The 15,847-nt window shown below is 44.0% G+C and overlaps 1 protein-coding gene and 1 long non-coding RNA gene across 3 annotated transcripts in view; one reads left to right on the top strand and one right to left on the bottom strand.

Annotated features, from left to right (window-relative positions):
• The window catches only part of smarca2 (SWI/SNF related, matrix associated, actin dependent regulator of chromatin, subfamily a, member 2), a 39,312-nt gene extending 23,795 nt beyond the window's left edge, over positions 1-15,517 (top strand). Inside the window, exons 28-34 of one of the 2 annotated variants that reach the window (XM_064296613.1) lie at positions 999-1,217; positions 9,087-9,304; positions 11,918-12,023; positions 12,399-12,500; positions 12,967-13,093; positions 13,210-13,334; positions 14,131-15,517. In XM_064296613.1, coding sequence (XP_064152683.1) covers positions 999-1,217; positions 9,087-9,304; positions 11,918-12,023; positions 12,399-12,500; positions 12,967-13,093; positions 13,210-13,334; positions 14,131-14,166 — 933 coding nt within the window. In that variant the 3' untranslated portion in view covers positions 14,167-15,517. Of the gene's footprint in view, positions 1-998; positions 1,218-4,443; positions 4,764-9,086; positions 9,305-11,917; positions 12,024-12,398; positions 12,501-12,966; positions 13,094-13,209; positions 13,335-14,130 lie in introns of those variants that run through there. The other variant, XM_064296614.1, reaches the window with a different exon arrangement.
• Positions 2,644-5,525, bottom strand: LOC135233261 (uncharacterized). Its single transcript, XR_010323797.1, has 3 exons — positions 5,052-5,525; positions 4,534-4,584; positions 2,644-4,444 (listed from the first exon to the last, which is right to left on the bottom strand). It is a non-coding gene; the product is annotated as an uncharacterized LOC135233261 (long non-coding RNA).
• Positions 15,518-15,847: the final 330 nt, after the last annotated feature.

Genomic DNA, 15,847 nt, shown 5'->3' on the forward strand with positions numbered 1-15,847 from the left:
GTGAATAATAAACTTGGAAGTTAATAAAACGACATTGATTAATGTTACGGTGTTGTGGAAGTTGACTGTAAAACAGGCCCAGTTTAAGGGATGATGTGGTCACTTTCCATTGTAATGAGAAAAACAACATGCTTGTCATGTAAACTCAAAACAGTCATTTATTTCTGCAGTTTCTTGGGTTTCACCCCAGCTGCTGATGAAATGGTAATATCTCGCATGAAAGGACAGCACAGCTTAGTTCTTGGAGCAGTGATAGCCTCATAAGCTTTCCCTTAATAGGATTTGTTTATTATTGCATAGGGGCCAACAGCAGCCAAGGAAATGATTACACAATGGCTGTGACTTGGGTACGAGTAATGGATTGATTGATTACTCGTCAGATACGTGCCTACTCGATCTTTATTTTCTCATAAAGGCTACGCTTGTACATCTGTGTATTGGAACTTGGCTCCATTTGTTGATTTATCATGAAGTGTGTAAAAAAGAAAAAAGAAAATATTAAAATAGAGTATATTTGTACACCTAGTATGAGCAGTATAAAACAAATAATACTGTATTTTGAAAGGCATGTTTTCATTGCAATTATGCTTTTGTTGGTAAGCCGTTGTATAGGCCTGAGGATCTGAGCATCATGCAGTTCATTGGATGCCCTGCGCTGAGGGAAACTGTCAATTGTAAGCAAATATTCCAGAAAGGCAAGCCCCTTCTTTAAAACGATTGTGAATAATTCTCTTTGAAAATATATATTTTCTCCCCAATTTAACCGCTCTTCAGGAAACGTATTTCCAAAACGAAGGGGAGGAATGCATCAAGGAAAGCCAAGCGAAGGGGTCTCAAACTCAGTCACATCTCATGCTAACATCTCATCAGCGATTGAGAGTAATTAAGACATCGTAAGGGAAAGCCGAAGGGGCAAGGTCAGAGGAGGAGAAGCAGTCAGGTGGTTGTCGGGGGGCCTGTGAGGTTAAAGCGCTGTCGCCGCGGTTGTGGCTTTTCAGCGAATGGACATGGACCGGCGGCGGGAGGACGCGCGGAACCCCAAGCGCCGGCCGCGGCTGATGGAGGAGGACGAGCTGCCCTCCTGGATCATCAAGGACGACGCCGAGGTGGAGCGGCTCACCTGCGAGGAGGAGGAGGAGAAGATCTTCGGCCGCGGCTCCCGCCACCGGCGGGACGTGGACTACAGCGACGCCCTGACCGAGAAGCAGTGGCTGCGGGTAGGTCTTCCTCTCCAAAATCCCCACCCCCCCCCGCAATCTCTCCTCACTCCAGTCACACACGCCATCTGTTGGCTTCTCGGTGCGGAAAAAGGCCACGTGCCTGGCGGTGTTGGCAAGAGAAGGCTGCGCTGTGCTCTGGTTGGCTGTGACCGTTCGCACCAGATGGGTAGCAACTGGCTACTGTCTCCCATCAAACTCAAGTAAATTCATATTTAATTGTTTTAGCGGTATTTTCATGATCTGACTTGGCGTAACTCAGTTGTTGCATCACAGATGACGAGTTTTAACGAGGCGAATCTGCTCAGTTCCTCATCATGTCCAGCTTTATCTAAAACGCAAATGTAAATTAGAAAGAACAATGGAAAGAAACTGCTTCCAAAGAAAGGTAGAGTCCTGCAGAGCAACATGGAAACTTCCCTCTCATTAATCAGCATTACAGACATTACGGAATACTGTTATATTACGAAACAGGCTGAAAGGTCTCGTCTCTTATCCAGACGGCCAAGAACCAGGAAAAGCAGAGGAAGTTTTCCTTTTAATTTTATTTCAAATTAGCAAGTGTGTGCTTGCCTTGGTGAGGCCATATTGCTGCTAATCTGTAGCTGTAACTTTAGCTTCAAATAGAACATGGTTTCTGTAATGTATATAGTGTAGGACACATTCACTGCGCACTAGGACTTATACTGTATATAATAGCAAGTTGCACTACTTAGCATTTAATTTTCTTGAGTCCACAAATTAATATTGGTTTGTTTCATATCGCTACTTTTTTTCGCCCTCGTATTAAAGAAACAATCCTACTGCTTTACTTGAGGTAGGTGGGTATGATTAGGAAGCAACACAGAAGGGAATTGAAATCGGCACGGGAGTGCCACACGGTAAAATATTCAGTGTTAAATGAACTCTTACAGAATACATGTGGTCCCTATTGGACTCTTACATACTCTGTTAGAGTTTAAATAACACTGGACATTTTACTGCACAGCCAGTAAGAAATGGCTTCTTAATGATACACACATTTCTTGACTTCTTGCATGCATGTCAGTATAAGTTGTGTGCTGTTTCATTTCAGAGCTGTCCTAGTGATGAAGGTCTCTTCAAAAATAATGTGATTGAATATAAGACAGATTTTGAAAGAATAGATTGCTTCTGCTTCTCCATTTGAATGCAGTTGTGCCTTTTCTTTATTGGATTTTGAAGGGCTAATAGTAACTTGAGAAAAAGCACGGTGAGTCACATATTGAAAAACAGCTTTGCTTCACTTAGAATGGAATACGGAATAATGGACTCTCTGACCCAAGGAAACTCTGGTATGATTTACTGCCTTCAGAAAGGAACTGCCCTTACCACGCCCTGTGACAGCTCAGGGAGCCGTTTTAAGCATTTATTTTTTAATTGTACATGAATATTTTAACATTTGAGATGGGGGTGGGCGATACGGCCAAAATATCATATCACTATTTTAAAAAATATATACATATATGTATCACGATTCACAATATGGATCACAATTTTTTTCTTGTGGCTTTTCTCAGACTATATGGCAAGTTCGTGAACAGTACAGCCAAACTAGTAATTATACAATAGACCATTTGCTCCGTTTTAAGAAAATATAGATCTAAAAGAAAACAAAAACTACTTATAACATTATATTTTTTAAAATCTAGTGAATGTATGCGTCTCTCAATCCGCAAATGCAGATTCAAAACTTCACAAGCCAATTTTACATTTGAGAACGTCTCACTGAAAAAAAAAAATACACTGAGAAATTGGAAACATATTTTTGGTTGTCATATACAAAGTATGAGGCATTTGTGCCAAAGGGAAAATATGTAGGCTATTCACACATGCATTCTTTTGTACAAATGTATTCAGTACACATTCATTTAAATGACAATTTACAAGACACAAGTTGAAAGATATTTGTGGATAATAAATCATGTGTGAGTTTATGGATCATGATACATGCATTTGTCAATAAGATAGAGACTAATATCGTCATACTTTTCAACAAGAGACAAACAAATACACGTGGCTGAGCTGGATGGACAAGCGTGAGATCTGCTTATATTAAACTGTCCGCATTCCCTCTGGGGGGCGCTTTTTTCGGATGATTTGCTGTATTTTCATTCAATGTACGAACCTCATTTCTGCAAATTTTGCAAATGACTGTGCTTTGAGTTCTGTCGGACCTGGAAAATCCAAACCAGTTCCATATTGCTGAACTAGAACTTTTTTTCAGAAACTAAACTCTTTGTCAGTGTCAGCCATGCAGCATGTTTTCAAGTTAGCGGGGAATTAGAAAAGAATGCCAGTCAAGTAAACTGGTATCCAATCCAGCATTGTGTTTTTAAAGCTACCGCCTCCTATGTATGATGCTATTGATTTATAGGTGTGTCTTTGTTAGCAGTGGGGCCGGGAGCGCTAGTAAAACGGAGTATGGAAGCAGTAAGTGAGTGCTGTCAGTGCAACTGTGCTGATAGAATGCACAGTAGCTCTGAAGCACGATATTTCCGATCTCTGTAAAGGCAGATCTTGGAGAAATTTTAATTGTTCACGATCTAAGATCGTCATGTCACACACCCTGTGGGTACACTGATTTTATTTTTTAGTCGTTTATCGACACTCAAACTTTTACCGTCGTCTCCAGGTCTTTCTCAGACACATGGGCCAAAAAAAAGACAATACATAGAAAGATTTAGAGATCTTGCATTGTGTGATTGTTGTGAGGTGGTGTTAAGTTGTGCATCATTTTTGCCCTGACAATCACAGTAAATAGACACACTCAACTGTGACATTTCAGACACAAATGTTAAACTAAAGAAACTGAGTTTTAAACAATTTATTTCGTTATTGCATCTTTACAGAAAACAGCAATATTACCTTGTATGAAATGATGAGTGCGTATGAGGAAACGATCTGAGGAAAATATATTGGCTATGTGATATTTTCCTGTCTTTAGGATGTGCTGAACATTCAGACAAATCTGTGATATCCATTATATTACTTTGTTTACATGAGTGGCTTTTCTTAATAATTTTCTAATTTATACTAACTGGCCAAAGATTAAATATGTTGCATTAAATACGGGGCCTTCCTAAGCCTGATAAACTGTCAGCATCCTGCACGTGAGGAAATGCGAAGTCTGGACTGAAGAACGCTGCCCGGTCCAGTGAAAGGCAAAAGAAATCGCCCCTCTAAATGAACATTACGAAACCCCGGTCCTGGCAGCATAAGAAGGAGAGAGGGAAAAAAACGATAAGTTGTAGTCGATATTTAAACGAGCAAGAATGAGATAGGCTTCGGGCCTTACCCTGGGAAACTGCAGAGTCAAACTGCAGAACTGGAGCCCGCAATCCTTTCACTATTACATAAAAAAAAGAAAAAATAACATTTATTGCATGTAAAAACATAGAATTCCCACAGCTTTCCTTTTTGACTGATGAACCGATGAAGAGACTAGCTGCACGCTGCATTGCTGGGCTCTTAATTTTATCCCCTCTAACTGTGATCTCTGATAGCCGGCCTGCTGATTGCAGTAAGGTAATATATATATTTCTTTATCGCAGTCTGCACCGCAGGAATCAGACGAGCTGTATCACAGGCGGAGTTTGTTGATGTCCCGCAGATCCGAGACGGCAGCGGACAAGGCAGTCTAGTGCTGAAATTAAGCAGGATTTTGCATAAGGAAAAAGTTGCATGCAGAATTCATTTCACGGTTTATGTGTGGCTAATCTTCCGAGTGCCAGTATAGCCCTCTCTCTGAGGACCCCACTGCCACGTCAATATGATTTGTTCTCCGCCGTCGTTCGTTGTCGTCGCTGTACTCACTCGTCTCGGGCTTTCCAAGAGGTTTTCCCGTAATGTCCCGCGTGCCGGCGGATTGCGTTGGAGATTTATGCCCTCCTTTATGGAGACCCGCTCCGGGGATTCCCCGAGGACGCGCGGTTCCGTTTGCTCGTCTGATTCTAACGTCGGCGGAGCGCTCAGAATAGAGCAGCAGACTCGGTTCCCTCAGAACGCACGTCTCCCGTGTTGCGCTGCAGACAGCACAGTCATTGTTGTCTCCGTCTGTGCTTCCCCTCGGGAAACGCAGGATCGGCGACCGCTGCCGCTTTGCTACGAAAGTAAAGATGAAAAATTGAGAAGAGCTTTCTTAATCGCGTCTGCTGGTGGAGCTTAGCCAGGATTTGCCGGCTATCCCCAAGACGACTGACGTCTGTGGGGAAAAAGGGGGGTTGGGAAAGGCACGAGGAGCAGCCAGACTGATTCGTTTCATTAGAAGCAGCTCTGCCGGTTTTATGAGGGTCGTAGTTTGGCTCGCGATGCTCAGTGCGAGATTAGCAGGTAATGAGAGAGTTCTTGAAGGCTCTGTAAATTATATGCATTCTTGTTGTACATTTGTTTGCTTTTGCATTTGTTCTTTGAAACATACACACTGATTTATCAGAATTTACAATTTAAAAGTCTAAATGTTATTGTGTGTTTTTGTGTGCGCGCGCTTGTGTGTTAATGTGTGTACTCCCGCACGTGTGTAGAAATAAACACAGTATTGAACTGTCCAAAAATGAAACTTAAAAAAAAAAAACATTTTATACATCTGACTCTCGTCCAGTCTATTTTCAATATTATTTTTTTTATTATTTGTCATATAGCAACAATCTATCCATATTTACACTGTAGTCCATATACATGGAAATTATGAGTTTTGATACATGCCTATATGGTTTACGGTTATCAGTTATGAGAAACAATTTTATGAAATCTGCAATTGTCAGTGATGAAAAAGGCACACTCAAAAATGGCTAAAATAAGTAAAACTTTTCCTGATGTAACAAAAGCACTCACCATACTTCTGAATGAAAAGTCTGTATATGACACATTTGATTTATAATTCTTAATTTTTAAAACATCATATATCAACATTTATCTCTGCCTTCTTTTGCCAACTTCAGTGTATCACCAACACGTGTTCAATTTTCTTGGTTACAGTAGTCATAGCCTCACAAAATAACCATTTAAAACGTAAAGTGTATTACTACACCATTATTGTATGGTATAGAAAAGCACACTTATAGCAGGAATTGGTAGAGATGGTTCTGGAAGGCAGTTGTGTTCGCCGTACTGAGCTGGCGCTCAATGACACTTCCACAGTAGGATTACACAATGGTGGCTTTGTCGCCCCACAATCAGTCAGGCCAAGTAGGGGGGTTTCAGCATGGTTTCCAGATGACTTCTCCGAAACCGTTCAGGGAGAGGAGAGCTGCTCCAAGCAGTACCATTTAGCGTGAATCTGGGCTGCCCAACCCTGTTACTGGAGATCTAGCATCCTGTCGGTTCTCACTCCAGCTCTGACAAAGCACTCCTCGTTAAACAACCAGAGATCTCTTTGAGCTGCTGATTAGTATAATCAGATGTGTCAAATTGGAGTGGAAATGAAAACCTGCGGGACTGTGGATTTCCAGGAACAGGGTTGGTCAGCCCTTACGTAAATGCTAAAAGCTAAAAGGGCAAACAGTTTCATTTGTTGTAGAGGCAGAGACTTTACTGAAACTGGGAAAATCATGCCACCAACTTGAGCATTCTTCAATCTCCTTCATTACACGTGAGGCACAGTAAAAAATAAGTGATGTAAAAAGTAATAGTCAGACTTTAAGGCATTTAATGGAATCCATTATTTTCAAAGAAATTCAATCGTTTGGGTGTAATTACTCGCTAATTATAAGGTAACTCTAGCCCTGGAGCTGCTGTCTCAGCTTTAGAAGCACTCATTCGATTAGTGTCTCAGTCAAGCCAGTGAGCTTAATACAGTGTTGGTTATGAGCCATGCTGACTGCTACACAAATGCAAACAGCTAGGTTAATAGCCTCACTGTACTTTTATATGCATTTCTGAGTGGGGTTACAGTAAAATCAAAAAGTCAAATTTTTCCAATTTTCACTGTTAAGAGCTACCAAAGTGGAACTTTAGGATACTCAGTGAACTTGGTTCACATTGATTCCCCATTGTATATTTCCTTATTTAAAAAAACAAAGAAGTAAATGCAGCCTGTACCATATAGACCTTGACACCAAGAAGACTGACCATATCATATTTTCTTGCTAATGTGTTGTCGAGACAGGAGTATAAATTTCAGTTTGCATATCCTTTGTGTTGCAAAGCTTGTGGTTGGAATTGTATTTTTTTTCTGTGTGTTTGAACTTTTGACTGGTTTTCCTGGGTGTCTTATCAGGACACCCACATTAAACCAGACCCACGCATGCGCCTACAAAGGTCATCAGTGAGTGAGTGAGTGAGTGAGGGAGTGAGTGAGTGAGTGACCACAATTTGCGGCGCATAGCCCACGGTGGCAGTCCTGCGGCGCCGGGGGAAAAAGGGAACATTTGGGCTTCTATTTAGATCCCAAAGTAACAACATTAAATGTTAAGGACAAGTAGTTGTGGATGGTAGCAGGTCACAGGTCTTGACAACTGGAGAGCTTTGTGTGTTACAATTGTGTGACATATGTCCTGCTGTGGCCAAGTATTGCAGCTTCAGTTTTCTCAGAAATGGATGTGATCTTCCAAGTGTTCTTATTGGTTGCAAGTCTATTATCTGTACAGACTCAGACTTCTGATGACACTAGACTAATCTGTGTGAGTACATTCAGGAAATGGCTAATACTTCCTATGAACTAGAAAGATATTTTTCACTAAACTCAAAAATGCACAAAGAAATTCTAGGGACATTATAATTAAAGTGAGTTGCTGGTTTTGTAGAGGCCACATGTTCTTGGCTAGAGAATACATTTTTAATTTTGGTCAAAATCTGGAACACTGCTTTCCTTTGAAACTCTAGAGCTTTAGGTGGCTTAAGCACGTTGTACTTATTAGTGGAAATACAAACAGACAATAGTCATTTTAAATAATTTCCACCACATCAACTCTTGCCTGTCTGCGCACAAGCTTGTAAGGATCTGATGAACTTGTGACTTTTTTAGAAGAAAGGTTTTGAAGCGTTTCTAGGTATAGGACCACACATGATAATGATTAACTGGACGGTCTCTCACCTAGTTTTGAAGTTTTGAATTACAAACTTGTTTGATGTGATGTAAAGTCTTTGAAGATGTCTTGTGATTTCAGATGATGTTTGACATCCAGTAGCATTGCTGAACCATAGTTAATATTCTGCCCTGTTCCAAAGTTCACAGAGGCCTAGGTTTAACTGTGAAACATCAATCATGTCAAGCGGAAATACATGCTAGTTTTCTGTATGGTGCATTTATGGTGTGGTAGCCATGAAGTGTCTGCACAGTGAAATACCCAGTGTTAATTCAGATCTTAACAGTATTTATATGGGTCCATGAGGGTTAAACATGTATTCTGTCAGGGTAAAATGTACTTCATCAGGGTAAAGCACACTCTGTCAGGGGAAATTGTACTGTATAGAGTTGATTTGACACTATTTTGCTTTGTGCCTTGATAATAAAGAGGGTAGTTGTTTAGTAGTTGGATATGTTGTCATCATTTGCTTTCCTTGCTGATCACACCTCTTATAAAGAAGTTAAAATATTTATCACACTTTCTCTATGAGCTGAGGCCACTAAAGAAGGTATCATTCGCATGGGCCACTAAGGGAGCTAATTTTAGCACAGGCCACTGACGGAGTTAACGTCAGCATGGGTCACTAAGGGAGCTAATGTTAGCATGGGCCACTAAGGAAGCTAATGTTAGCATGGGCCACTGAAGGAGCTAATGTTAGCATGGGCCACTAAGGGAGTTAACGTTAGCACGGGCCACTGAGGGACCAACATTAGCATGGGCCACTAAGGGAGCTAACATTTGCATGGGCCACCAAGAACCATCTTTCTGCCATCTTCCCTGGCAGGCTGTCGAGGACGGCAATCTGGAGGAGATGGAGGAGGAGATCCGTCTGAAGAAGCGCAAGCGGCGGAGACACGTCGACAAGGATTCCGGGAAAGAGGACGGGGAGAAGGCGAAAAAGAGGCGGGGCCGACCCCCAGCAGAGAAGCTCAATCCCAACCCCCCGAAGCTCACCAAACAGATGAACGCCATCGTGGACACAGTTATCAATTACAGGGACGGGTAAGTCCTTTTCCCTGAAGCAAAAACACATCGTCTGCGCAGACACTGCACGTGTGTTATATTTATTCCAGTTTGAGTGTATTTGGCCGAGAACCATAGCGCATGCAGTTGTTTCTCAAGCTTCCTTTTAAGGGCTGGCTATCGATTTTTAGGGCTATTTTATTGTGAGTCAGGGGAAACGCGTGAAGAATATATCGATTACACCATCGTCGGGTTTCAGCAATCCAAACTACATCATCTACAAGCAATGTTCCTCAGTAAACATGAGTTCATTGTGCTGGCGATAGACAGACGGTCGGTCTGGGATTGTGCGTCGAATTCTTGCCTTTTTTCCAAGTCTGCTGAAATGTGCGTTGGCTGACTGCAAGTCTCTCCTTTCCAAGAATCCAATACCTGCTTTCCATGAGTCAAATTCATCCTTTCCGTGGGTTGTAATTCTTTGCAGAGGGTCTTAATGACTGCTCGCTGTCGCCTCGACCCCCGCGCGGTTTTCCGCCTGCCGGTTCGTTTCTCCGGGGGGGGGGGGGGGGGGGGGGCGCGCTAGACGGTTCCCTTCACGGGGCACCGGTGACGAGCGCTGGCTATCGGTTACACTGATACACTGACGCTGCCCCAGAGGGAGCCCTGTCGCCTCCAGACTTGGCCAAGCCGACCTGGTACTTACTGGATCCCACCTCGCTCGATGGTACTCAGCCCAGATTCTCAGAGCACAAGTGGGATTTCACAAACTCAGCCAGTGGCAGCAGGTCAGGCAGTTAAATAGTTAGAATTGTGAAACTTCAGTTTGAGCATTGAGCGGATCCAAACTAACAAAGTTCTCAGGCAGGTAGACTTCCTATTGCTAAGTCAACAGCTTCTCTGTATTCATTTCATAGCCTCTATACTGTTACCCTGACTACAGCTGTGTCCTTTTCTTTAGATCACAGATTGATGTTTTTTCCCATACATGAATGCTAACTGGACATGCAGTGAGCTTGTGACCTGATTATACTGCACATTCTGAAAAACTGGTCACCAGGATCCCATATTATAGATTCCACCCACATAACAAAATGAAAAATAATTTTTTCGGGTATTTATATATATCATATATCCTTGTTGGAAGATTGGCACTGCGTATTTCTGTATATATGAGATATGTACTTGACTGTGCATGCACTTGAAGAGGAGCTGTGCTTGTCTTGGAGGACAGATAATCAGCTATATTAAGCTGTAGTGCTTGGGGGGCTCTCCTCTCATATTTGCATAGCTCAGATAACGCAAGTGATGGACGTGTTCGGTGAACCGCATGGAGCTCTAGATAGACAGGTTGGCAAAACAACTGTTAAGTTGAAACCTCAGTTTCCCCCTCCCAACATTTAAAAAGCCGTCTGTGGCACTGCGTAAAAAAACTGTCCCTCACGCTACATCCTGTTGAGGTGCTAGTTATCAGAAACAAGATGTGTCCCAGAGTAATTTGTCCATAAATGGCACCCAGGGAGGATGTGTAACTGTCATCCCCAATGTTAGAATTGTATGCTGCTGATTATTCGCTCAGCAGCGCCCCCGGTGGTTACATAGTGAAAATGCTGCGACTGTAGGCCAATGGGCATTTCAAACAGGCTATATCATACAGCTCTGAAACTTAACTGCATGACTGTATTTGATAATATTTCTCAGTCATTAACCAGCAGGCTGTCATTTTGGCAATCCATTTCCAGCTGCTTTAACTGAGCCTACATTTATAGGTTACTTTTATAGCAACAACCCCCTGCCCCTCAATTAGTTTGTCCTGCAAGTACAGTAGTAGCACCAGTGCGTTTTAGACATTGTGTCAGCACTATCGTATTCTGCTGAACTTCTGAAATGAGACAATAAAATTTTGAATGATTTTCTGCATAACCGCCTTCGCTTATTTTCTTTATTTATTTCCTATTTTCTATTTTTTACGTGTTCTTAGTAAAAAAAAAAAAAGTAAAAACTAAAACGTGGACCCTTGCACGGGCTGAAACCGCAGTCTTGCCGGCTCGGCGCGGATAATTATCTGGGAGATGTGCATTTTTTCTGAGCCGTCGCAGGTCGTCGCCCTGGGGTCTGACGCGGGCGGTTTTTTTTGCGGTAGCTGAATATAAACCGGCCGCATCTGTCGTTGCGGCATTCGGAGACAGCCAACGCCGCTTTCGGCGCGCTCTCCGGTCCAGCCGTGGCCCCGTAAAGAACAGCCGGTAAAGAGCAAACGTGCAGAGCGCGGTCTCTCGGGCAGGCTTTGGCAGTCGATCGCTCCATTATTCGGAGTTTGATTTATGTTCCTGGGACTGGCTAGGTTCTGCGGTATTTTTCTCACTGTACGTTCTCCATTCGGGCTCTGCGGCCTGGAACGTTTTTTTTTTTTTAAAACAATGCCAGTCCGTCCGCCTGCCAAGAGCAACAACCGTTTCAGTAACCGACTCACGGGTCCAATTACATCCAGTGTCGAGCAATTTCTGTCGTCCGACGAGAATCGATGTACGTTCACGTCGGTCGGATTCGCTTTGGCGGCTCGTGGTGTTGCTCGGCTGCTAGCCCTTTCCTCGGTGATGTCCAGTAAATGAGCGTAAAAAGGCGGAGGGCTTTGAGCTTGGGTCTCGGTTTCAGGTCCAACCGACAGCTCAGCGAGGTGTTCGTCCAGCTGCCCTCGCGGAAGGAGCTCCCCGAGTACTACGAGCTCATCAGGAAGCCCGTGGACTTCAAGAAGATAAAGGTAGGCTTTTATCTACCCGGGCCTGGGCCCTGGCCCTGCACTCCACTGCACTGAGTACAAATACAGGAGTCTCTGTTGCTATTGTTTGTGTGATGGGTAATGTTTAGCTGTCCAGGCATCTTTTTCTTCTTTTTCTTTAAAACAGGGAGTAATATTTCAATATTATTGGTAAAATACTTTCAAACATGACATCACCACTTTATTGAGCCATTGTTCAAAATTCATAGTCAGGCGTAGTTTATTTATTTATTTATTTTTTTCAAACTTTCGGGAGTTCTTATTTTGCATACGGTGAAGATTTCACGGGGCACCAATGGTAAGGCCTGCTGTATGCAGTTTTTTTTATCTGATTGGACTGTGTTGTGTTGCTGGCAGGATCGTGTCCGTAACCACAGATACAGGAGCGTGGGGGATCTGGAGAAGGACGTCACGCTCCTCTGTCACAACGCCCAGACGTTCAACCTGGAGGGATCCCAGGTGTGTCTGCGGAGCTTCTCTCTCCTTTAACTGCACTTTAGACTCCAGCCAAGCGCACTACATGAAAATCACCCTCAGCTGTGTCGCTGTGTAACTGAAATCCTTTAACAGTGCTTTAGTCTCACTCCAAGCGAACTTCATGAAAATCACCCTCAGCTGTGTCACTGTGTAACTGCAATCCTTTAACGGTGCTGTAGTCTCCAGCTAAGCACACTTCATGAAAAGCACCCTTAGGTGTGTCACTGTAAATGTAATCCTTTAACAGTGCTATGGCCTGCAGCCAAAGGGCGCTTCATTAAAATCGCCCTCAGCTGTGACACTGTGTAACTGCAAAGTTCAGCTTCCATTTGGCTGGTTTTGTGCTTCTGTGTACTCCACACACTGCATGATTGCAGTCATACTGAAATGCTATTGTCAAGTGTGTAACAATTTGACATTCCCTTATAACGTGGCGGGGTCTTTACAGATCTACGAAGACTCCATCGTGCTTCAGTCGGTGTTCACGAGTGCGCGACAAAAGATCGCTAAAGAAGAGGAGAGTGATGACGACAGCGCCGATGAAGACGAGGAGGACGAGGAGTCCGAGTCCGAATGTAAGATTACCGGCCCCTGCCCTGCGCCTCCTTTATCCTGACACCTTCGGATAACAAAGCGAAGCGTCTTTGCCGCCTCTTTGGCTATAATCTGAACCCGCGCCCTTTTCCTGCAGCAAAATCGGTGAAGGTGAAGATCAAGCTCGGCAAGAAGGACGACAAAGGCAAGAAGCGGCAGAGCCGGGCCAAGGCCAAGCCCGTCGTCAGCGACGACGACAGCGAGGAAGACCAGGATGACAACGTAGGTCTTAGCGACGCCTCCGAGCCCGACAGGATCCTCGTCTAGCCCCGCCCGCCTCCTGCCGTGCCTCCCGCGTTGTTCTATCTGTCAGAGTTCACCCTGCATGCGTTAATCCCCTTCAAAAGCAGAACCGGTAGGCGAGCAGGTAATGAGTGTACAGCGCTGTAGCTGATGTTCGTCTTTAGGGCAGCAGTGTAGCGTAATGGGTAAGGAGCTGGTCTTGAAACCTTAAGGTCACGGGTTCGATTCCCAGGTAGGACATTGCCTTTGTACCTGTGAGCACGGTACTTAACCTGCATTGCTTCAGTATATATCCAGCCGTATAAATGGATGCTATGTAAAAAAAAAAAGGAAAAAAAAAGTTGTGTACGTCGGTCTTGTGCTAACGATAAGAGCATGTGCTAAATTCCTGTAATGTAATGTAACTTTCGCGTAAGCCTGGCTGTTGTAGTCTCCCTGAATGAGTAGAGTTCAGGAGCTTTTCCCGATGCGCTCTTCAGCTGTGACCAAGTCTCTCTCTGTCTTTATCCGCTGCTCTTCCAGGGAAAAAAGTAAGTGTCCTGTTTCTCTTGGCTTCTCTTGTGTGTCTCGGCTGTGGTGGGTTTTTTCCTTTCCCGTGCTCGTAAGCCCGTGGGGGTGGGGCGTGTCTGCGGGGCTTTCCTGTCGTAGATTGAAGTAAAACACGCGCGTAGCCCGCGGCGTCATAGCCCTTCAGATATAACAGCTGTGGCGTCAGTCGCCGCCGGCGACCGATGATAACGAGCGATGGTGACACGGGCGTCTGGTGCGTTCGCAGGACCAGTCCGAAGGGAGCGGGAGCGACGAAGAGTGAGGAAGAGGAGAGCTGATGCACAACACATTTCTTGTTTTTTTTTTTGTTTTTTGTTTTTTTAAAGCTTTCAATTGATTGACTTTCCTCTCTTTTGATGAAATGTGTCTCTATCTCTGATCCCAACCCCCTCCTGCCCCCTCCCCCGCCCCCCCTAAACTTTTATCTATTCAGAATACATGACAGCACACAATCCTCCAGACGGTTCACCTGTACACTTTTGTTATGCAGTCAGACCCGGTGTAACGGCGGGAGATGGGCCGGCCCTGTTCGACACTCAGCTCCGGGCGCGCGCCGCAGGCTGTCCCGCCCGCTCACGCTGCACGCTTGTAAATAAAACTTTTATGCAACGAGAAAATGAAAAACTAAAAAAAAGGTAGATATTTACAGAAAAAGTTTGGATCCAAAAGTAAGTTACGGAGTGCCGACGGGCAGTTCACTATTCACGTAATGCTTTTCTCGGACAGCGATTTGCTGCGAAAGAAAAGCATTATGTATAAAGTTTTTAACAGTGTTTATATATTCTAGCTCAATAGAGAAGGCTCGTGTAATCTGATAGTAATCTGTACCAGTGCCGCAGTTCAGCTCGCTCACCATAAATTATACAGAGAAGTTAAACGCCGCTGTACAGTACAGGGACATATCCATATCCATGCCTTGAGTTTCTGACTTCAGCCTTAGCTGAGCTTGGGGAGATGGTTCTGGAGATAGCGTTATTTTGCAGGAGCGAGCTCTTGTCGGCAGGTTCCAGCGAGGGCAAGCCCTCCCGCGCACCGTAAGGGCTTGTCCTCAAACTCAAACGCCAGAGGCGAAAAACTCTCCGGTCCCTTACGCGCGTAACGGACGTCATTTCTGTTTTCGTTTAACCGATTCGGCGGCTCATCTCATCGTGTTTCTCGATGTATTAACGGCCTTGCAGCTATGGATATTTTTATACTCTCGGTTTAATGATGCTATTTTTGTTGAATGTTGGAAAAAAAAAATGCCGTACGTTATTTGCCTTCTTCGTCCTGTACTCGCTTATTCGCTCCTCGAAAACGTAAAAAGTAAAGAGCTTTTCGTTTAACGTCTCGGTTAGCAGACTCTTAATAGCCGCGGAAGTGAACCCATTTTGGCACCTAAGTGTTTTGAGCGTACTCTTTCCTGTGACATATGCTGTTTAATGTGCAGCCCGACATGACCCCCCCCTCCCCCCTCCCCGGCCCCCTCTTCAGACATATCTTTATTGATGTGCGGTCAGTGCTAGCCCCCATCTTTCCCCAAAGTGTAACTTAATCTTTGCTTTCTTTGCACAATGTCTTTGTGGTTGTAACCCATAGCCCGAGGCAAATAAACTTCACTGATTTTGATTACCCATCTTTGTGTGCCTTTCTTTGTTGCTGTTGTTCTTCTTCTTTCATTCGAAAATGTCACATAAATGTCTTATGGTTCTGCATGCTTAAACCGTTTTCTGAAATTCGCTTGTGAATCAAACCAGAGGTTTGGAGTCCACTGGGATTCGATTCGAGTATTTGATTTTGCTGATGCACTAAAAGCATGCCTTCTACAAAATTTAATACAGAGGGTAACATGCTATTTTGCTGAATCATCTTTGTTGAAATTGGCTGTATGAGAGCCTGCTGAAGAAAGATCACAATCAGGAACATTGTATAGCTGCGTTGCCTGAGTCGGACACAAGGGGGCG

Source organism: Anguilla rostrata, chromosome 10 (genome assembly GCF_018555375.3).
Source record: "Anguilla rostrata isolate EN2019 chromosome 10, ASM1855537v3, whole genome shotgun sequence".
In the NCBI taxonomy this organism is placed as follows: Eukaryota; Metazoa; Chordata; class Actinopteri; order Anguilliformes; family Anguillidae; genus Anguilla; species Anguilla rostrata.